This window comes from Aquarana catesbeiana, linkage group LG01 (genome assembly GCF_042186555.1).
Source record: "Aquarana catesbeiana isolate 2022-GZ linkage group LG01, ASM4218655v1, whole genome shotgun sequence".
NCBI lineage: Eukaryota > Metazoa > Chordata > Amphibia > Anura > Ranidae > Aquarana > Aquarana catesbeiana.
The window spans coordinates 288,247,531-288,270,502 of record NC_133324.1 but is presented as its reverse complement, the minus strand read 5'-3'; the positions used below and the strand labels follow the sequence as shown (position 1 = coordinate 288,270,502).

The 22,972-nt window shown below is 44.3% G+C and overlaps 1 protein-coding gene across 2 annotated transcripts in view; it reads left to right on the top strand.

The window, feature by feature from the left end:
- Positions 1-22,972, top strand: part of LOC141142525 (serotransferrin-like) — an 83,238-nt gene that overhangs the window by 52,833 nt on the left and 7,433 nt on the right. For both annotated transcript variants that reach the window (XM_073629258.1, XM_073629257.1), the window contains 3 exons: positions 3,433-3,515; positions 3,645-3,829; positions 7,426-7,612. In XM_073629258.1, coding sequence (XP_073485359.1) covers positions 3,433-3,515; positions 3,645-3,829; positions 7,426-7,612 — 455 coding nt within the window. The remainder of the gene's footprint in view (positions 1-3,432; positions 3,516-3,644; positions 3,830-7,425; positions 7,613-22,972) is intronic.

Genomic DNA, 22,972 nt, shown 5'->3' with positions numbered 1-22,972 from the left:
TGTTCTTCGTCCCTCCCCAACAGATGGCCAGGGTGGAGGAAGCGGTCTTTCCTCCCCAGCAAAGATCCATGCACCTGGAAGACAGTACCACAGACATGTTGTCCCAGCAGCCAGATGAGGGAATGGAACAGGAAGCAGCTGACTCACCTCCCCAATGGCAGCTACACAGTTTGGGAGTGGAGAAATCCAGCCTCCTGCCCCAATGGTTAGCCGGAGCAGAGGGTGTGAAGTCCCCAGCAGAAGTGCTGGCAACAGGGCAGAGTGCTACCAACCTCTGCCCAGCACCGGCAACAACTGTGGAGATCCAGGGAGCCGGGGCAGTTGGCCCCTCTCTCCGACGACAAGCTGATGTGGTGGAGCTGCTACTCCCAGCTGAATCACTGGCAACAGGGCAGAGCACCGCTGGCCCCTGCCTAGCACCTAGTGTCTCTCTATAGCTTCAGGAAACTGGGGTGATCAGCCCCTCTGCCCAGCAGCAGACCGAGCCCAAGAATGTTAAAAACCACCCAGCTGAAGCGCTGGCAGCCAGAGAGTAAATTACCTCTGCCCCACACCTACTGAGGTCAGCTATTCCTTGCAGCCAAGAAAGGAGATCATGCGGGAAGATTATGTGAGTTCACTCTGCCTGGCTAACACATGTCCAGGCCAGATGGATGTCTGGGACCTTGTCAGTCAACCTTTGATGGGGGAGAAATGTGACAGACTCACCCGGAACAGAAGCTATTGGAGGGGACTGAACGCAAGCCTCTTGCCCACCGATTATGGGCCCTGGCATTTGGGGGAATGGTGCTCTCTGTGAGCTGTATGCCTGGGGACCCTGGGGTTGGTGCTACTTTGGATTCAGCTCCATGTCCCCCCAAGACACAAGACTCTGGGAACCCTTTATATGCCATAGTAGAATATTGACTCCGTTGGCACTCCTACTGTTAAATGCTAATGTCATCAATTCCAGCTACCTGTCTGTTGTCTGCTATAATGTGTATATTGTAAATAAGTCTAGTGTGGCTCTAAGAGTCTTTTCACCCATTGTTGTTTGTGTTAATTAACTCTGTTACTGTGTGAAGCTCAGTGACCACAAGTCTGGGCAAAAGGTCATGTCTCAGTCACCTAGGCTGTATAAAGGATTAGATAATTAGCTCATGTTAATTAGGTTAGCTTTTAGTCATCCTGCTGTATAAATTTGTGTGAGATCTCAAATAAAAAATAGTCCATGTTAGCATCTAAGCAAGTCTCGCCTTGTTTTGTGCTTGGGAGCAGTTGGAAAATCTGATATCTGAGTCCAGACTAGGAAGAAGTGGTATACTGACGGAAGCACTCAAGTGGAGTGTGGGACGTTCCGTGACAGGGTGCATACGGACAGATAGTCCATTTCCATCTGGCCACCCCATAGAGAACAGCAGGCTGTGCACAGACCTGTCATCCGCAAAAAAATGGTGTTATACATGCACACTTTGAACACCTGCGCAAAGTCAGGGATTTTGTAGGATTAGAGTCAGGTGTATGACTAGTCAATTATACCAAGTAGGTGCTAATGATCAATAATTTCATATGTAGGTTAAAATACAATCAATAACTGAAACAGAAACAGCTGTGTAGGAGGCTTATAACTGGGTGAGGATCAGCCAAACTCTTCTACTAAGGTGAGGTTTTAAAATACAGTTTCATGCCACTTGCCATACACCATGGCCAGACTGAGCACGGCAATAAGACACAAGGTACTGCATCAGCAAGGGCTCAACCAGGCAAATATTTCAAAGCTGATTGGGATTTCAAGATGTGCTGGTCAAGTTCTTTTGAAGAAGCACAAATAAACGGACAACACTGGGGAGCGTAGATGCAGTGGTCAGCTAAGGAAACTTAATGCAGCAGATGAAAGACACATCATGCTTACTTCCCTTCGGCATCGGAAGATGTCTAGCAGTGCCATCAGCACAGAACTGGCAGAAACCAGTGGGACTCAGGTATACCCATCTACTTTCCAGAGCAGTCTGGCCAGAAGTGGCCCTCATGGAAGAATTATGGCCGCAAACCTATATAACGAGGCTAAGCACAAAAAAGCAGCCAACATGGTTAAATGAACAAAAACATAGGAACTGGGATACAGAAAATGGCAGCAGGTGCTCTGGGCTGGTCAAAATGTGAAATATTTGCCTGTAGCAGGAGGCAGTTTGTTTGCCAAGGGTCTGGAGAGCGATACAATAATGAGTGTCTGCAGGCAATAGTGAAGCATGGCGGAGGTTCCTTGCAAGTTCGGCACTGCATTTCTGCAAATGGAATTGGAGATTTGGTCAGGATGAATGGTTTCCTCAATGCTGAGAATTACAGACAGATACTTATCCATCATGCCATACCATCAGAAAGGCGTGTGACTGGCCTAACTGGCTCCAAATTTATTCTGCAGCAGGACAACAACCCCAAACATACAGCCACTGTTATTAAGAACTATCTTCAGTGTAAAGAACACTGTAAAGTCCTGGAAGTAATGGTTTAGTGCCCACAGAGCCCTCAACATCGGACACACATGTCTGGGATTACATGTAGTGACAGAAGGATCTGAGACAGCTTACATCCACAGAAGATCTGTGGTTAGTGCTCCAAGAAATTTGGAAAAACCTACCTGCCGCGTTTCTTCAAAAACTGTGTGCAAGTGTACCTAGAAGAATCAGTGCTGTTTTGATGGCAAGGGATGGTGACACCAAATATTGATTTGATTTCAAGAAAGTTCCAATGTCTGGAAAAAGCATCTGTGTCAATGCTTTGACATGTTTTATTTGTTTTGGTGATATGTATTTTTATTTTCAACTTTAAATTTTTTTCATGCTCATGATAGGGCACATTTAGAGCAAATGCTGTAAATTTTTGTTGTCCTTTATTTTGTTACTTGTTGCTTTTCTAAACTGTTACATTGCTCAACAAGTGCTCTTGGCTTTTTTTCACAGGGAGTGTAGTGCGTCCGGATCAGCAAGGGATCTCCTGCTGAATCAGAGCATAATGGGATGGAAATTACAGCTCTATGGGCTGCTGGGTGTAAATGGACTCTATCTGTTTACATCAGACTACCTCTGATTGGTCATGTTTACTTTTACAAAAAAGGAAAAGGACGAAGTACCTTTTCTTTTTTTTTATGAACCTCAACTGACTCAGAGGTAATCTGACATAAGTCCATTTACATCTGACTGTCCATAGGGCTGCATGGAGCTTACGATCAGGTCCGCCTCAAGGTAGATGAGACCGGAATGCCCGTGTGAAAGGGGCCTAAAGGAAATACTGCAGACTCTAAAAGCTGCACATTTTACTAAGTGTTGATCTATGACTCTTTATCTTTATATTTGCTGAAATGTAAGATAGAAATATTATATAGAAATATTGTTATATATAAGACAAAATTTTGTTATGCATTTTTCTATTGTATTAACCCGATGATGCTTTTAGGTGTTTAGTTGGAGACCCAAGTGGGCGCAGTTATGGGGATGTTGCATTTTTGGAGCACCACTCACTCCTAAATAACATTGCAAGTAAGAAGCTTCATCTCCATCTTTTGAATATTAAACCATGAACACTTTAATCCTTTAGCCCTCTTTTTCAAAACCTTCTGCTCATTCTTAATGCTAAGAGAACATAACGTAGCACATGTTTTGCTATAGATATGGAATCTTCTGGATGGGCTTTTGGCTATAGTGCTTCAGACTTTGAACTGTTGTGTCCTAATGGTGAAAGAGTCCCACTGACAGAATGGGAGACCTGTAATTTGGGTGTGATCCCACCCAATGTAGTGATGACACGCCCTGTCATTACTGCAAGGATCCAAGACTTTCTAATGAAATCCCAGGTAAGAAACCTTACACTAGTAATGCATACTTCATTTAAGAACTGGGTAGAGCTGAATAATTTGGTTAGTAATATTGAAAGGTTTGACCAGAACCAAACAAGATATGTATAGATGAGGTATAAAGTAAAGATACAGACTACACCTCTTGTAGAAGGTAATAATAGACACAGGCGAGGAAGAGTTGTATTGTGTTGTGTATTGTGCCTTAGATATGAATGCTAGTGTGTCTCTTACCTCTGTTATACATCAGAGCCAAAGAACATTGGGTCGATGTGTGTGCTGAGTCTCTGTTTTTTTTTTTTTTTGGTGGTTGGTGGGTATTGTGGATGCATGGACATTGAACTTACAATGAGGTGGCTTCCTTCTGAACCAGTGACAGTGGGAAGCTGTAATATATAGAAGAGGTAGAAATATCCCTTCTCCATATATATATGATTTTCAGCTCCTGCCGAACAGGATGCCAAACTGGAAAGCGTCCAGGCATTCGGACAAAACCCCTGGCTAGTGTCTATTGGCTTGCATGATTGGTTGATTGAAATGAACACAGCAAAGGTATTAAAGGACGAGTTCACCTTTTATTAGAAAATAATGCATATCTTTTTGTAGGGAAAAAAAATGTGCATTTATTATTTATTCTTTTACACTGCAGACTGTAAAGCATTGCACCCACAATCAGCAAAATGCATTAGTCCAGGCATTCGGACAAAACCCCTGGCTAGTGTCTATTGGCTTGCATGATTGGTTGATTGAAATGAACACAGCAAAGATATTAAAGGACGAGTTCACCTTTTATTAAAAAATAATGCATATCTTTTTGTAGGGAAAAAAAATGTGCATTTATTATTTATTCTTTTACACTGCAGACTGTAAAGCATTGCACCCACAATCAGCAAAATGTGGGTGCAATGCCAGGATCCTGCAGACTCCCAGTATACTGTCTACCTGTACCTCCGATATGGGCAGTGTCAAGGATCTCATACAGCAGATGCTCATTTCTGAGCAGCAGGTGCTCATTCTTATGCGCATATGCAGGATCATGAGCATGGAAGCCTAACATGATGGGCAAGGACTAGAATGCACACACAGATGAGCATTTGTGCATATGTGCAGGCACACATAGGCCGGCGCACACATCCACATATCTTGGTGCCCAGCAGCCTATTTAAACTAAGAGTCTTCCTGGCCTCAGTGCTGGATTGTCCTTAGCTCTGGTTCCTGTGTTCCTGGTTCTTGAAAGTCTGCTAACTTTGTTCTTGACCCGGCTATGTGGCTATGTCTGATACTGGTCTTGGATCACCCCTGCCTGTTATGTCTGCTGCTTAACAACCTCGGCTTGGATCTCTAACTATATCTCCGCCTCTTGACTTGGTACCTAGCTGCCAGCATGTTACTGACTTCTGCCTGTTTCTGACCTTGAACTTTATCCTGACCCTGCTGCCTGGCTACTGCTGAACAAGGCTTGTGACCAGACTCCATACTACCACTGGAAGGACTCCTGTGTTTCCAGGCTTCAGCTCACTACAACAGCTTCCTGACACCTGTGCCCTTCCACTGCCCTTGCAGTCCCTGTCTTCACTACCAGGGGTGCTTGGGCAGGAATTGTGCAAGAGGCCACCCTTGTCATCTCGGGCTCCACAGTCAGCTATGTAATAGGCATGTAGTTACTGATTTGCAGGAAGAATCAATAAACTATGAGAGCACTCACCAGCACCCTTTCAGTTAATTGAAAACTATAAGCTGTCAGCTGCGGTGGCTGATGGTATTGGTAGTTCATTCATTTACAGAACTCTGTGAATAAATAACGTGGCCGCGCTGTTTTTAAATTGTGACAGTGGGTGCGGGGAGAAGATCCCCTGCCAACTGTCACAGGCGGGGGGTATCTGGGGGAAGAGAAGTCAGGAGCTAGGACATGTTACATGTCCCACCTAAAGTACAAGTGGAACATGTAACATGTTTAGAAAGGGAACTAAGTCTTTAAGCATACCGGACAATTACCAGCAGCAAAATAATACATCCATTGTTAATCACAGTTGGTGGGAGAAAAAGGTGTAAACATCTTGCATGAACATATAGCCAAATAACAGCAAGAGGTTACAGATACCATATCAGATGGACAAAACATCAAATGTATGACATCCACAGTTGGTAAAGGGACTTCCAATAAGACATTTAAAGGCATTGTACACGTTCAAATGTTTGTTATTTTCACTAGATATTACTGTAGTTATATTCCCTGTGCATTTGTTTGCTGTACCTTTTAATGATGGGCTTGCATGTTATGGCTGCAGTTTCTAGTGTCATGACTGATAAATGTCCCTCTATCCATGTATTCATTCACCTAGCTTGTCCCTATATACAAAAAGGGACAGACAACTTATTCTTCTGGGTCATGCAGAATCCAGTCGATGCCTCATCATGTCCTCTGTGTTGCATCACAAATGTGGGAGTGCTAATGTGATGAAAACACATCTCTTCCCTTCATTGCTCTGTCTGCTTGTGCTTGTTTCAGATCTAATTACTAGCTTTCACCTTCAGAACTCAAGATTGAGAGACATGGGAATTGTGGGATATGTAGTTTCTTCAAAGTAAGTGTCAGTTCTTAGACAGAGGTCATGCATTAACCTGTGCATTGCTATGCCACAAATGCCTCATGTTTAAACACGAACAGAAGCTTCTGACACAAGAAAGTGAAGATTTACTCTACTATAACCTGTACGTACAGGTCAACAAATGACACCATGAAACTACATGATCAATGCACATCTTATGCAAGTGAAAAACAAAGGGTGCAGGTAGGATAGTTTATAATGCCTTTAAAGTGGGGGTAAACTCTCTTGGTTGATTTTTATCTATTGGTAAGCCTATAATAAGGCTTACCTATAGGTACAGTAAATATCTCCTAAACGTGCACCGTTTAGGAGATATTTACTTGCGAAGCCACTGGTGACATCATACGTTCTGAAGGAAGGACATACCTCTGCTGTTGAGTCTTGTGCCGCGAACAGCGGCTCTTGTGCGCATTCACGGGAGTGACGTCATCATGGCTCATCCAATCAAAGGACCAGAGCCCGCCAACCCGGAAGGAAGACTGGGTGAAGATGGAAGCCCTGTCAGGGGTGACAGCAAGCCACTGGAGGGCTTAGTTTTAAGGTAAGTTTCCCATAATGTGCGAGTATGCGATGCATACTCGGACATTATAATGCTGCCTTACAGGTTTAAAAAAACAAACAAAAAAAAAAATGGTGATTTACTACCACTTTAAGTTTCCTTTATACTGGTATACTCTAATAAAAACGTGTATAGTTAAAGCAAGATTAAATTAAATGTGACAAATAAAACACAACTGTTTTGACTATGAAATCAAGTTTTAACTAAAGACATAGCCCTGAAGTGGTTATAGATGTATTTACTTGCTGCCAGCTAATTGTCCATACCACACTTCAGGAAAATATTGTACACATATATACAGCACTATGCTTTAAAAGTAGAATAGCAAAGGTGTTTACCTGGCTTTTATGTAAGTATTATCCTTATTCAGTAAACCCATGAAATGATGATGCACAGATATTTTACATATTTGTTGCCCTTTTTCCTAGGAATTCCTAAAAAAAGACGAAGACACCACCTTTCAGCTCTTTAAGACAGTGAAACCTAATGAAGATGATCTGCTTTTCAAAGATTCAACTTCTTGTCTTCTGCCAGTTGGACACCTTACACTTCAGGATATCCTGGGAGAAAGTTTTATGCAGCTTGCTGACTCTGTTTTTGACTGCACAAATGCAGGTATTCAACTTTAAATTCCAAAAAAGTCCAGACACATTGCAGTTGATTTACTAAAGGAGTAGAGACTGTTCACTGAGCAAAGCTGATGCTCACTTTGGAAAGTGTACACTCAGTTAGCTTAGTGAAAAAGGTAAAACAGCTTTACCATATTCACTAATCCAAGTGAATATTCACTTTCCAAATTCTCTCTTACTCTTTAGTAAATCAACCCCACTGTATTTAAATGTGTCCCTTGGTTATTACTTTTGCTGCATTTCATTGCTTCAATCCTTTAATCCTTTTTTGTGTCTGGGACAGTTTTTTTAATTTTTCACATTAAAATCTCAGTTTGTTGCTAGAGAAATTAAAATTACATTGAATTAAAATCCCCAGTTATATATTATTTGAAAGCAGAGGCCCTGAATAATAAAATGTTGGCAGTTGCAATTTTTATGCTGCATGTAGCAGGGTCTCTGGCCTTGTCCTGTCTAATGAGAACTTTCCAGGCCAAAGATAGCTGACATTCTTCTGTATGTGGTGGGTTGTGAGGCGTAGTGGGTGCAAGGTGGACAAAGTTATTGGGTGCCAGACACTTCTTGGATGTAATAGAAAAAAAAGACTGCGCTGGAAAAATAATCCTAATAGTAAGCTGCAACACAAAGTAAAATACACACGAATACAAATAGGAACAAAATATGGTTGCGTTCTATACCCTTAACCTTATAAACCGTGATAATGAATGATCAGTTAGTGAAAACTTGAAAGAAACAGTCCCAAATAAAAATATATAAATAGTTGACTCTGTGAATAATTCAATGACTGTAAAAAGTTCCAATAACGGTAAATCAAACTTTCAATCAAAAAATCCTTATCAAATGGTGAGTAAACCAGCGTGTGAACAGTTCAAAGAAATTGGTGTAACTTTTGCTTGACCGCATCAGAGAGGCATCTCATCCGGACCGTAGCTAGACGAATCCTCCACTCCAGGCTTGTACACAGCTCAATATATGATGGTACGAACGTGGCTCAGAGAGTAATAACAAAAGTGGCCATAGGTAAAACCCGCTTGGTTTTATTAGGATATTAAAAACACAGACGCCAGTAAGGCGTAAATTACAAAAAGTTAAAATACGCAGCCGGCCAGTAGCAATACATACGCCCATGCTAGCAAACAATGGGATGTAGCATGCGGTGACGACAGCACGTCGCTCCCCCGACGCGTTTCGTCACAGTTTTGCCCCCGTCATGGGGCACAGGCAGCGTACTGACGCACCGCTTATTATACACAAAACCAAGCCTCTTTCTGAATCGTGGGTGGCTGGCTGTAGAGCGCCATTTTGGATGAGGGAAAATAGGTAGATTGTGCCAGGAGTGCTTTACACCTTGAAGGTAAAGGGTCTGATCCATAGTGCCTATATATCTGTTTACTTCTCATTGAAATGGCCAAGCTGTACCCACATAGTAACACCGCTGTGTCACAGCGGCTTAAATAGAGTTAGAGAGCCTACAATTTCTTTGAACTGTTCACACGCTGGTTTACTCACCATCTGATAAGGATTTTTTGATTGAAAGTTTGATTTACCGTCATTGGAACTTTTTACAGTCATTGAATCATTCACAGAGTCAACTATTTATATATTTTTATTTGGGACTCTTTCTTTCAAGCTTTCACTAACTGATCATTCATTATCATGGTTTATAAAGTTAAGGGTATAGAGCGCAACCATATTTTGTTCCTAAATAATAATAATAATAAAATACTTCTTGGATCTTGGATGTTGGGTCCCTAGCTTGGCACTTCAGATACTTTTCAAGCTTTACCCCTTCTGATCGGCTCAGTCCCTAGCTTGACACACAAGGCTGCTCTGCAAGCGTCACATCCGCTGGTTGGGTCCCTGACTTGATCACTGCCTGAAGTTTCCAGATTCTCTATCGTGCCTGTTCGGTGAGAACGCTGATCTGTTACTTGCTTCAGTTACTCACTGTGATCCCTGGTAATAAGGTGGTTGGTTCCTTTGTGGTGACAGCTTCCTTTCTACCTCCGACCACTGACAGATTCTCCGGCCGGCAGAACCGTCACTTCTGGTTGGACTGCAAGCCGCTATCCCAACCCTGTGCTGCTCTCTTTCTAAATAGGCCCTCACACAGCCTAGCAGCCAGCTGCCCCTGGGATAGACTCAATCTCCAGCCTAGCAGCCCAGGGCACATGACACACGTTCACCCAGACAGCCATCCAGGTGGCACAGAACATAGATCACTTGACTCCACCGGAATATATAGGTTCTCCCAGCAGGCCAAGGGATTCAAGAAAACCCCTGCCCATTGGCTGAGACACCCCACATACCCATAACTTGACCTTGGGTTGCCCTTCTCATATCTAGTACCACCAAGTACGAAGAGAGAGAAAAGTGCAACAAGGCCAAACTTAGGGAGAAATCAATAGATCTCTATCAATTAATTAGGATAACTACTCCTGGCAAGTAAATTTGTGAGGAGATCCCTACCTAAACTACAGGGTGCTACATCCTCCCCCTGCCCAAGAAACTACGTCTCTGAGTTTGCAGAAAAATAATTTGAGCTCCCAAGCCTAAGAGCAAATGTCCTGGCAAAAACTGGGGTGAGTGGGGAAACAAGGAAAGAGTTAACAATATAACAATATGAAATAAACATATGTGTGGCATACCACATGAAAATAGTTAGTCACGTATGACATTCAAGTATCAAAAATAGTTATGTACATTTTGAAGGCAAGTAAAGCAATAGTATTGCCACCTAACTATCTATCTGATATATACAGTGGTAACAAATATACAGAGGGTTAGTGTTGTTATCCGGCTAGATCCCTGTTTCTCCTTAGCCAAGGAAGACGCACAGACACAGCAACCTGAAAGAGAGAAATCAAAACAATCCTACCCTATAAGAACATAGTGCATTGTTGCATATAATAGTGCATATAATAGTGCATATTATTTACAACATGAAAGCAGGCCCCATTCTCGCTGAGAATGCCACCAGCTTTCCTAATTAGCATAGAACTTCAGCAATGGTTTGATCAGTAACAGTTCTGATATATGTACAGTATCTCACAAACGTGAGTACACCCCTCACATTTTTGTAAATATTTTATTATATCTTTTTATGTGACAACACTGAAGAAAGTGAGTGTGCAGCTTGTATAACAGTGTAAATTTGCTGTCCCCTCAAAATAACTCAACACACAGCTATTAATGTCTAAACCGCTGGCAACAAAAGTGAATACACCCCTAAGTGAAAATGTCCAAATTTGGCCCAAAGTGTCAATATTTTGTGTGGCCACCATTATTTTCCAGCACTGCCTTAATCCTCTTGGGAATGGAGTTCACCAGAGCTTCACAGGTTGCCACTGGAGTCCTCTTCCACTCCTCCATGACGACATCATGGAGCTAGTGGATGTTAATGTTAGAGACCTTGCACTCCTCCACCTTCCGTTTGAGGATACCCCACAGATGCTCAATAAGGTTTAGGTCTGGAGACATGCTTATCATGTTGGAATACTGCCCTGTGGCCCAGTCTCTGAAGCTCAGCTTCAGTATGTCACAGTACATGTTGGCATTCATGGTTCCCTCAATGAACTGTGACTCCCCAGTGCCGGTAGCACTTATGCAGCCCCAGACCATGACACTCCTGCCACCATGCTTGACTGTAGGCAAGACACACTTGTATTTGTACTCCTCATCTGGTTGCCGCCACACACGCTTGACATCATCTGAACCAAATAAGTTTATCTTGGTCTCATCAGACCACAGGACATGGTTCCAGTAATCCATGTCCTTAGTCTGCTTGTCTTCAGCAAACCGTTTACGGGCTTTCTTGTGCATCATTTTTAGAAGAGGCTTCCTTCTGGGACCACAGCCATGCAGACCAATTTGATGCAGTGTGTGGCATATGGTCTGAGCACTGACAGGTTGACCCCCCACCCCTTCAACCTCTGCAGCAATGCTGGCAGCACTCATACGTATATTTTCCAAAGACAACCTTTGGATATGACGCTGAGCATGCGCACTCAAACTCTTTTGTCGACCATGGCGAGGCCTGTTCTGAGTGGAACCTGTCCTGTTAAACAGCTGTATGGTCTTGGCCACCATGCTGCAGCTCAGTTTCGGGGTCCTGGCAATCTTCTTATAGCCTAGGCCATCTTTATGTAGAGCAACAATTCTTTTTTTCTTGAGTTTTTTGCCATGAGGTGTCATGTTGAACTTCCAGTGACCAGTATGAGAGAGTGAGAGCGATAACACCAAATTTAACGCACCTGCTCCCCATTCACACCTAAGACCTTTTAACACTAACAAGTCACATGACTCCGGGGAGGGAAAATGGCTAGTTGGGCCCAATTTGGACATTTTTCACTTAGGGGTGTACTCACTTTTGTTGCCAGTGGTTTAGAAATTAATGGCTGAGTTATTTTGAGTTATTCCTCTATCACAGCCTATTATAACTAGCTACATGCCCAGTGTCCATGACATGTTAGCGTCCATTAATTTTACTTCAAATGGACTACATTTCCCAGCAGTTCCTTTTCTTCTTCCAAAGGCAGCTCCAGGCACCAAGGGCATGACTGCATCTCCAGCAACAAGCAGTCAAGCCCGGATGCAAGGGACCACACTTCGGGACACAGGTCCCCTTGCAAAAGTATGCCCCCTGTGGCACATAGGACTGGACACCCAGCAATCACATCCAGCTTACGAACGGCTTTTGGGTTAGGCATAGGCGTAGTAGGCTGAGCTTTGGGGACCCTTGATCCTCTTCAAAGGTTCTGGCAATGCTAATCAGCGGAGCTGCACTGGCTGATCTGCACACTTGCGGTAGTAGTAGCAGGTGTTTCGTCCTCCTGCATTTTACTGGTTAACTCTTCATCACTCTCTCCCCAATTCCCTGAGTAAGACAAAGTGTCCGAGAAGAGTTCCGATAGTACATCAGATGGAATGTCTGAATGTGAGATGGTCAAGCACTCTTTGGCCAGCATATAATTGCGCTTGGCTCGCGCCTTAACCGGCACCTCTATGACATGGCCTTTCATGGCCACTGGTATCACTTCCCCCACAGGCTCACCATGCTCACTTCTTGCTGACTTACCCAGCCCCGATGCTTTCCTCTCGGGTGGCTCAGACATCAGTGCGAGTAGTTGGGTCTGACCTCGGCCTCTAGGAGCGATCGGTGCGCTGGGTCCTGGGGTAGTTGTTGCAGCAAGGGTAACAGCTTCCTGCACGACTTGGGTGACAACGGGCTTGGGGCATCGCTCTTCGATGGGATGGCAACATTCTTATCCCAATCGACTTGTAGGATCCGCAGAGGTAGAGTTGAAGGGACTAGGCTTGTGCAATTCGTTTCGTAACGAATTGAAATTCGGACGAATTTTGCATCTTTCGGACATTCGGATGCATCCGAATGTCCGAATAAAAAAATAACGAATTTCAACTAATACAAAAAAAATTATAGCGGATATAACGAATGAATTCGATATGATTCGGTAATTCGTTAAAGGTCTAATGAAACAAAAGGTCAACTCAAAATAAATCTTACAGTCCAATCAGCTGATTAATTTTGTGCTGGAGGTTGAATTACTGGCAAAGTGTATTCCTGAGAACTGAGTGAGAAGGGTATTGTATTGTATTTGAGCAGAGGAGAAGAGATATTGTCATTGTGTGTGTTAATAGATTCAATAAACATATGACTTTCCATACTACGAATCATTATCACGAATATATATATACATACATAAATATCAAATTTCAACAAATACAAACAAACTTATAGCGCATATAACGAATGAGTTTGACATGATTCGAGATTCAGGATAACGAATATGGACACTCTACAAATAATAACGAATTATCCGAAAACGTATTAACGTAACATAACGAATATAACAGAACGAAATTATGTATTTTATGAATGACAACGAACCAAAACTAAACAAATTTTTCCGTTGTGCACAAGTCTAGAAGGGACGACCTCAAACAGATGCTCCCCACAGCGTCCACAGACGATCCAAGGCCTCAGCTGCGTGGTCAGGCCAGAACATTTTCCGCAAATCGATCCTAAAGACTCGTAGCCTCCAGCCGTATATAGGGCAAGCTTGCCCTTCGGTGTGTACTGCACTCCGGTGTCAGTCAGGACAGGTTTTGCGTCACTCGGACTGAAACAGACACCCAAAGCATACTTTCTCGTACCATCTCCTTCACTAACCCACAATCAGACACACGTGGCAGCACTTCCTTATCCTCCTCTGCAGAGCGGGGATTCCTCCCCCGCCAACGGATTGGTGCAAAAAAAATTATTTGGGAACTGTGGCGCCCGCCTTCTTCTTGCTGTAATGGAGTCCATTTTGGAGCCTGTATTAACCCTCACAGCGCTGGCGGGAAGTGTCAAAAGACCAGGCTGATCTTCTCCCCCGAGCAATGAGACCTGGTAGTTCTTCCCCATACTGATAGCATACATGATACTGATACATGACAACACAGTCTATAAGAAGGGTAAATGTTACTTGCCACCCTCCCACGGAGCCAGATGAAATCCCGATGGAGCTGAAGCCGGTTGCTATGGGCGACTGCTGCAGGGACAACGCTTTAGCCCCACGTTGGGTGCCAAATGTAGCAAGGTCTCTGGCCTTGTCCAGTCTAATGAAAACTTTCCTGGCCAAAGATAGCTCTCATCCTTCTGTATGTGGTGGGTTGTGAGGCATAGTGGGTGCAAGGTGGATAAAGTTATTGGGCGCCACACACTTCTTGGATGTAAAAGAAGTTTTATTTCTCTTAACAGTCCTTTTTGTATTTTTGGGGAAAGAGGGTTAGGGCCAGGACACCCTTAAGTAGTTGTAGATTCAATTGGCAGACTCAGAGACTTCAATAGGAGGACAGCCGTGCAGGGAAAGGCCCCAGCAAGGTGCCACATCTGCACGTGCAGGAATGCTGTCTCCTATCCTATGGCGATAGTCTTTAACAGTTCCCAACTCAAACGTAACGGTTCCTTCAGCTTCACTACAACTGCCTCTTGTAGTTCTTCAACACTGAGCTCCCGGTCTCTCACTAGACCCTCTGATTCACTGACTCTGAATCCCTTGAGCTCCTCCAATCTTTGCGGTGGTATCTCCCTCAAGCATTATCCACGCTTCTCTGCTGGGTCCCTAGCTTGGCACTCCAGATACTTCTCAAGCTTCACCCCTGCTGACCGGCTCAGTCCCTAGCTTGACACATGTCCACCCAGACAGCCATCCAGGTGGCACAGAACATAGATCACCTGACTCCATCCGAATATATAGGTTCTCCCAGCAGGCTAACAGATTTAAGAAAACTCCTGCACTGCACTGACAGAATATTTTTCCCTCAACCGTGATACGGTTGACAATCCCCTGGTACTCTGGGAGGCGCATAAACCTGTTGTACGGTGTGTCTTGATCAGGATTGGTCTTGTCAATATTCCTATCGCACAGGTTCCTGGAAAGTATGGCTCTTGAAATGGTGGGTGCTGTAGTGATTACCATTTGCGTCCTGGAAACATCAAGTTGCCTGACGAAGGGGCCCTGTGCGGCTCTGAAATGTTGCACTTATTTCTGTGATTTGATCCCTCTCAATAAAATAAATCCTTGGACGGAAGTGTTGATCCATGGTGTGCTGGCGAATATGTTCACTTGCTTGATCAGGATTGGATCCTGCCTCAAGCGTGAACACACCCGACGTACAGATGAGCTTCTGTCGAAGTTGCGCAGCTTGGAATGCTCCCAAAAAGCGAGCCTTGCACTTTCTACTTATCAGGACCTCCTCATGGTTCAGGAGGAACTTCGGTCCCTTCTTTGTCATAAAACAAAGCAGAAATTGGCGTGGGCTCAGCGCACTATGTATGAGTATTCGAATACACCAGGCACATTACTGGCCCAGGCTCTACTTGGGCCCCGAACTAAAATCTTTATCCCTTCAATCATGGCATCTACAGGGCAGAAGTTGACCACTTCCTCTGCTATGGCGACAGAATTTCATACCTTTTATCAGGGTCTTTACAATCTTAGCCATTCTCCCGTGGCAGATCCATGACTGCTCTACCGGCAATTAAGTTTTACATAGCCTCCTCGGGTATGCCATCTCTTTCCTGTGAGGTGAGAGAGTAGCTGGAGGAACCTATTACAGTGAAGAAACTGGGGACGGCCTTGGCCAGTTCCAAACCGAAGAAAGCTCCTGGCCTTGACGGGCTCACTCCGGCCTACTATAAGGCATTTTTTGAAGGTTCTATCGCCGCACTTGGTATCTGCGCTTAATTCTCTTACAGAGTAACAACCCATGCCTACAGATATCTTGAGAGCATATATCTCTTTGATCCCCAAGATGGGGAAGGACCTATCTCAGTGTGGAAGCTATCGTCCTATAGCCCTCTTGAATACCAACCTATAACTATTTGCAAAAATTCTGGCAAACAGGCTGCTTCTTCACATCCCCTGCTTAATTCATGGAGACCAGGCGGGATTTGTACTTCTACGGGAGCCCTGAGATAATACCATCTGGGTGGTGAATTTGATCCATGCTGCCAGAACTGCCCATCACCCCCTTCTCTTGCTATCTACGGATGCAGAGAAGGCCTTCGATAGGGTAAGCTGGCAGTTCATGCGAGCCACCTTGGAACATATTGGGTTGGGATCTTCCATGATGAGTTGGATTTCCTCCCTCTACTCGCACCCCTCGGCAGCTGTCAAGGTCAATGAAACTCGTTCAGATTGCTTCATGATTACAAATGGGATGCACCAGGGCTGTCCCCTGTCACCTCTAATCTTTATCCTCTCCCTAGAGCCCTTTCTGAGTACAGTACGGGCGGGTCCCAGAATTATGGGTTACCAAAAGACTTATGGGATCACAAGGTGGCCGCATTCGCAGATGATCTGATCTTTTTTATGACTGACCCACTGGTGTCTCCGCCAAAGCTGTTACACTCGCTGCGGACATATGGCACACTGTCCTACTTCCAAATCAACCTATCAAAGTCCTCTGCTCTTCCCATCCTGCTAGACCAGGCCACGGTTGATGGTCTCTGTCCCTCCTTCTCTTTCCGATGGGTGACTGATGCCATCCGCTATCTGGGAGTTAGCATTACCTCCAACCCTGCTTCCCTTTATGCAGCAAATTTTGATCCACTGCTTCTCCGAGTGAGGGCTGATTTACTTCAATGGCACATGGTCACATTGACCTGGTTTGGTCGCTGTAGTGCCCTGAAGATGACTTTACTACCAAGGATCCTGTACTTGATGCAGGCGCTCCCTTTTCGCCTGCCCCCCTCTTTTTTCAAATGCATGACCTCTTTGTTTTGAGTTTGTATGGTCCCACCGGAAACCACGCATCCAGCTCCAGCTTCTCCATTTTCCTAAAAATCGGGGTGGAGTGGGGTTACCTGACATCAGGGCCTATTATAGGGCGTTCCATCTTGCAAGGTTGGTTGACTGGTACTGCCATGCTGAGGCTAAGCACTGGGTGGCCATGGAGTTAGACGGTATGGCAAAAAGTTGGCCATGATTGCCTCACCTCTGCCGAAGACTCTCAGTGATTACAAGTCTCTAGGGCTGTGTTCCGCTGCACCTTGATCTCACCTCTGCCTTCCCCCATGATTCCTATTTTAGGCAATCTGGAGTTTGAGCCGGGTCTCCAGAATCCCCAGTTTCTTTGACTGGCGACTAGTGGCCGCATACATCTCTGGGAACATCTTGGGGTTGGATGGCAGACTCTCCTCTACTGCACTTGCCTTTGCTGCAGACCCTCCCTTGGATTTCTGGAGTGGTCTCCAGCTTTGGCATTTTCTCCGCCAATGGTCTCGCATCCCAGGTGTCTCTCGTCAGCTCACTGAGCTGGAATGTTTGTGCCATAGGAGAGAACCCATACGTCACAGCCTCTCTATCATCTACGCTGCCTTGACCCGGCCGACACCTGACTTTTCTCCCACCTTCCTCTCCCTGTGGGAATCTACCGACTCACAAAAGGAGAAAATCTTCCACTTTGCGCAGAAATCCCCCATAGCTACGAAGGTACAAGAAACCAGTTACAAGATTTTAACAAGGTAGTATAGGGTACCCACGACCTTACACTGTATTTTCCCACAAATGCCTGATACATTCTGGTGCTGCAACAGAGGGCAGGGTTCCATGTTACATATTTTTGGGAATGCCCAAAAATCAAGAGGTGGCTTGCACTATCGAACACCTGACTAACGTCGATGTCATGGACAATCCTGCGGCATGCCTGCTGCACCTCACACAGCATCCCATTAAAAAATACAAGGCATCTCTTACCATCCAGCTTTTAAATGCTGCCAAGGCATGCATTCCCTTGTGCAGGAGGTCTGTGCAACCGCCCTCGAGGTCTCTTTGGTTTTCTAAAATCAATGAACTTAGGGACATGGAGGACCTTACGGCCACCTTCCACAATCGGGATGAGTCTTTCTGTGACACATGGAGACCGTGACAACACTTCGTCTTCACTGACGCCTATTTGCAAGAGGATCCGCAGCAAGGCTGATTTCTATAGGAATGTTGTAAAGCTCTGGGTGAGAGAATCCATCTTTATAGTTCTATTGGCACTTCAAGTTCTGGTCTTCTGTCTTTTGTCCACCTTCCCCTCTTTTATATACGCGTTTTACTGTCTTTATCTCCTTCTACTTCTCTCATTTCTTTGCCCTTGCTGTTGCTCTCTCCCCTTTTGTGTGTACAAATTCAGCTCGGAAACCCCTCCCTTGTAATTTCCTGGCTGTACATATATCTCTTACCATATGTGATGGACTTTGTCCCTTTATCAAGTCGCTTTGGCCGCCGGGGGAATCCTTTGGACCCTGGTACTCCTCGTTGTTTTTTATCATACAATTTTGCATTACTAAATTAGGGCTCTTTACATAGGCTTGGAAAGCTGAAGAAACTTCTCTTACGCCCACTCAGTTAAGAATATATTGCATGCCCTGGAACTTGCCACAATGTGTAAGCTTTGAATATGTTGAGCTGACTTCGCAGCTGATGGGGTTATGTAATACTTGTTTATAGCATTCATACATCATTGTATTTATAGTTACATACATAGTTACATAGTAGGTGAGGTTGAATAAAGACACAAGTCCATAAAGTTCAACCTATGTGTGTGATTATATGTCAGTATTACCTTGTATATCCCTGTATGTTGTGGTCGTTAAGGGGCTTATCTAATAGTTTCTTGAAACTATCGATGCTCCCCGCTGAGACCACCGCCTGTGGAAGGGAATTCATTTAGCTTTACCTATACTTTGATTTGTATACTGTAACTGTTGATTAAATAAAGGAATTATAAAAAGAAAACCCCTGCCCATTGGCTGACACACCCCACGTACCCATAACTTGACCTTGGATTGCCCTTCTCATATCTAGTACCACCAAGTACACGGCCCACTAGCAGTAGAAGAGAAAAGTGCAACTAGGCCAAACTTAGGGAGAAATCAATAGATCGCTATCAATTAACCAGGATAACTACTCCTGCCAAGTAAATTTGTGAGGAGCTCCCTGCCTAAACAAGGTGCTACATGCATATTTGGCAAACGTTTATCAAATGCATATTTTCCGTAAAAAAACTACAGGAAACTGATATAAAAATACACAATATAATACGCAACATTTGGTAAAATAAAAAAGATGGGTAAATAGATATTAAATATCTCAAGCCCTAAAATAGTTTGTGCCCGTAAAATTTTCCATAGATGATGCTTTAAAAGTCATTATAGATTATGGACCTAGAACTATTGCTTTCACTTGGATGTTTGTGGAGATACCTATAATGTATGGCATAATTATTGTTTAAGAACACATGCCGTAAACATGTGTTTGAGTTTGCACGTGCATGGGGCAATAGAGTTGCCTTTCTTTTTTTATTATTACTATTACTATTATATATTTATTTTTAAACAATTTTATTTTCATTTAACTTTATTGCTACCAAACTGAATGAGCACAGGTAGGTGACAAGTTCTCTTTATGGAGACATCAGGGGTGTATTAGAACCCTAACGTCTCCCCTGTCCTCCACTCCAGAATTTCAAGGAAAGACTGTGCTTGACTAGCTGCTTACCCAGCTACAGTAACCAGGGAATGAATGAACTGAAACCAGAAGTGATGAAATGCTCTTTACTGCTGGCTTCATTCATTGCACAGGAGATCTGGAAATGGGTTTTCACCAAACTCTTCCCACTCCTCACCTTGAAGAAGGATACCACCATCCTGGGCACCCTGGAGGAACATAAAAGCCCAGGAACCACAGCGGATGGTAGCAGAGGGGGTAGGAGACTCTGCAGCTGCAGTTGTGAGCTTGCTTTAACCACTTGAAGTCTTCACTCCCGATCCCCCATACTATGCCTTCCCAACCCCCCGCTGACCCCCTTGTACTTTGCCCTCCTCACCACTGCAGTCTCCTGACCACCCTTTACTTTGCCATGCTGTGTCCCCCCGTACTGTGTCCTCTTGACCCCCTGTGCTCTGCCCTGCTGCCCCCAGTCCCCTATCCTACTGATGCCCAGTCCTCTACCCTGTTGACGCTCAGTCCTTTGTCCTGGTGATGCCCAGTCCTCTGCTCTACTGAATACTATGTTCTAATGACCTCTGTACGCTGCTCTACATGCCACTGACCCCTGTACACTGTCCTGTTGCCCCCTATCTTCTGTCCTGTCAACCTCTGTCCCCTGCCCTGCTGACCTCCTGTCCTCTGCCCTAATGTTCCCTATACACTGGCCTACATGCTACGGTACACTGCTCTACCGTAGTACTGACCTCTGTACATTGCAATACATCCTACCGACCTCTGTACACTGCTCCACCTACCTGTACACTGCCCTACATACTACTTCCTATTGTCCTTTGTGCATTGCTCTACATACTACTGACCCTTGTACACTGCCCTACATTTTACTGACATCTGTACACTGTCCCACTTCCTATTGATCCTTGTACACTGCCCTACATGCTACTTCCTATTGTCCCTTGTACATTGCTCTACATACTACTGACCCTTGTGCACTGCCCTACATCCTACTGACCTCTGTACATTGCCCTACATCCTACTGACCCCTGTACACTGCCCTACATCCTAATGACCTCTGTACACTGTCCTACATACTACTGACCCCTGTACACTGCCATACACACTACTGCCCTCTGCACACTGTCCTACATCCTACTGCCTCTGTACACTACCCTACATCCTACTGACCTCTGTACACTACCCTACATCCTACTGACCTCTGTACACTACCCTACATTCTACTGAGCTCTGTACACTGCCCTACATCCTAATGGCCTCTGTACACTGCCCCAACAGTACATTCACCTACTCCCGTTAACATTAGTATAGGGATTTGAGTATACTAGTATTAGATAGATTTTACTTTAATTACATCAGTATTTTCTTAAAATACATTACATGTTTAAGAAAATAATAATAGGGGTTTAATACTGTACTAGTGGAAGGGACTTAGGGAGTGCTAAAAGTCCACGGGTTAGGGGATGCAAATTACTTGCCATGCCCCGTGCACTGACAACCCACGCTACGCCACTGCTATCATCTATACCTTCTGGGGTCCAGGTGTGCTATTGCTGTGAATACACCCATTCGGACAGCTGCATAAAGTGACTAAATCATGCAGCGTGTACGTAAGTCTTGACTGTTGATAAAATAATCTCGCAAAAAGGAAAAGCATGGTTAGTAGGAATGGTTACATTTTTCTCAGTAACAAAAAGTCATCCATCCTTCTAGGACAGTAGCAAGAAAAAAAAAAAAAAATTATACTTGATAGTCTTCAAATCCTCCAGTAGGCAGCATAACCAAAATACTAAAATATTTTTGAATCCTGTGTCATGAAAGAGATAGAAACAATCTTTCTTGATGCCAACGTAGCAGCATACATGTGATATTGCTCCGCCCCTATATCCACCCACAGGACCTGTTTAAATCTATAAAAGGAAAGCTAGAGCAACCTCCCCCATTCTCCTTTTTGTCCTCAAGATCTATACTCACAAGACCATAATGTTGCGATAAGGCATCAATGATGACACATTAGAGCAGTATATAGGTGATTGTGGTGACTAGTTCCAATAGGTAATGACTAAGCGCTAACATTTGCGTGAAACTCTTTGTCCCTTGCTCCATCTGTTAACCACCTGTCACATGAAGCTTCGATTAAGAGGAATTTTGGAAGTGTAGCTGTCCAGAATAATTTGCCTTATGAACGTACTAACGCATTTAACATGATTTGCAGTAACACACACTTTACAGAACTGCACCCTACTGCAAAGGTGTGGATGCTATCATTATGCATTTTGACAGAAGTGTTATTCTTCCTATGGGAGATTCAGTTTCTCTTGGCTGTGTCCACAAACAATGAATTGACAGATATCTGAGAGATTCGTGTTGATAGGCAGAGGGCACTTGCAAGCCAGTGATTGCAGGACTTCGTGGCAAGGGCAATACAGTTGAGACCCAGAATCTCAAGGTCACCATCATCCAAGAATTGCTGAAAGAGCGGGTTATTAGTGCTCTTGGTGAGCTTATATGCTCAGCGGATTTTTTGGATGAAGTAACATTTGTTGCTATCAATGTTCCCCTCAGGCAGTGCTGTATTCAGTGACAATGAAGAGGGCTATAAAGCCCAATCCTTGGTCAACAAACCCGTCCTCAGGCAGGGTGGTTGTAAGTGCCTGTATGATGACAAATTTTTCGCTCTGACCAGAAGTTGTGACTATTCCAAGAGACTCACCACTGCTCACCTCTGGATGTCCTCAGCTTGCTGTGCAAATGGATGGTGTTCGAAGTCAGCTCTTGATTGCCATATAACAGTGTTTACAATGATTGTAAAGGCAGAAGGTTTTTTATGTTAATGCATTCTAAAAGCCTTCTGTGTGCAGCAGCCCCCTAATGCTTACCAGAGCCCCATCTCTGTCCAGCGATGTCCACAAGTGTCATAGCTGTCCGGGACACTCCCTCCTGAATGGCTGAGACACAGCAGCAGAGCCATTGGCTCCCGCTGTTGTCAGTCAGCCAATCCGGAGAGAGAGAAGGCAGGGCCGAACCGCAGCTCTGTGTCTGAATGGACACATGGTGCTGCAGCTCGGCTTGCGTGCCACCATAGCAAGCTGCTTGCTGTGGGGGCACTTGGCAGGAGGGAGGAGCCAGGAGCACAGAAGAGGGACCCGAGAACAGGAGGATCTGTGCGGCTCTGTGCAAATCCACTGCAACAGAGCAGGTAATGCTGTTATTTTTATAGAAAAAAAAAAACAGACTTTACAATCACTTTAAGTTTCATAGAGTGGCACACATCCTTGAAATGTCAAACATTCTTTATTGGTCACAATTAAAAGTTACATGTACAT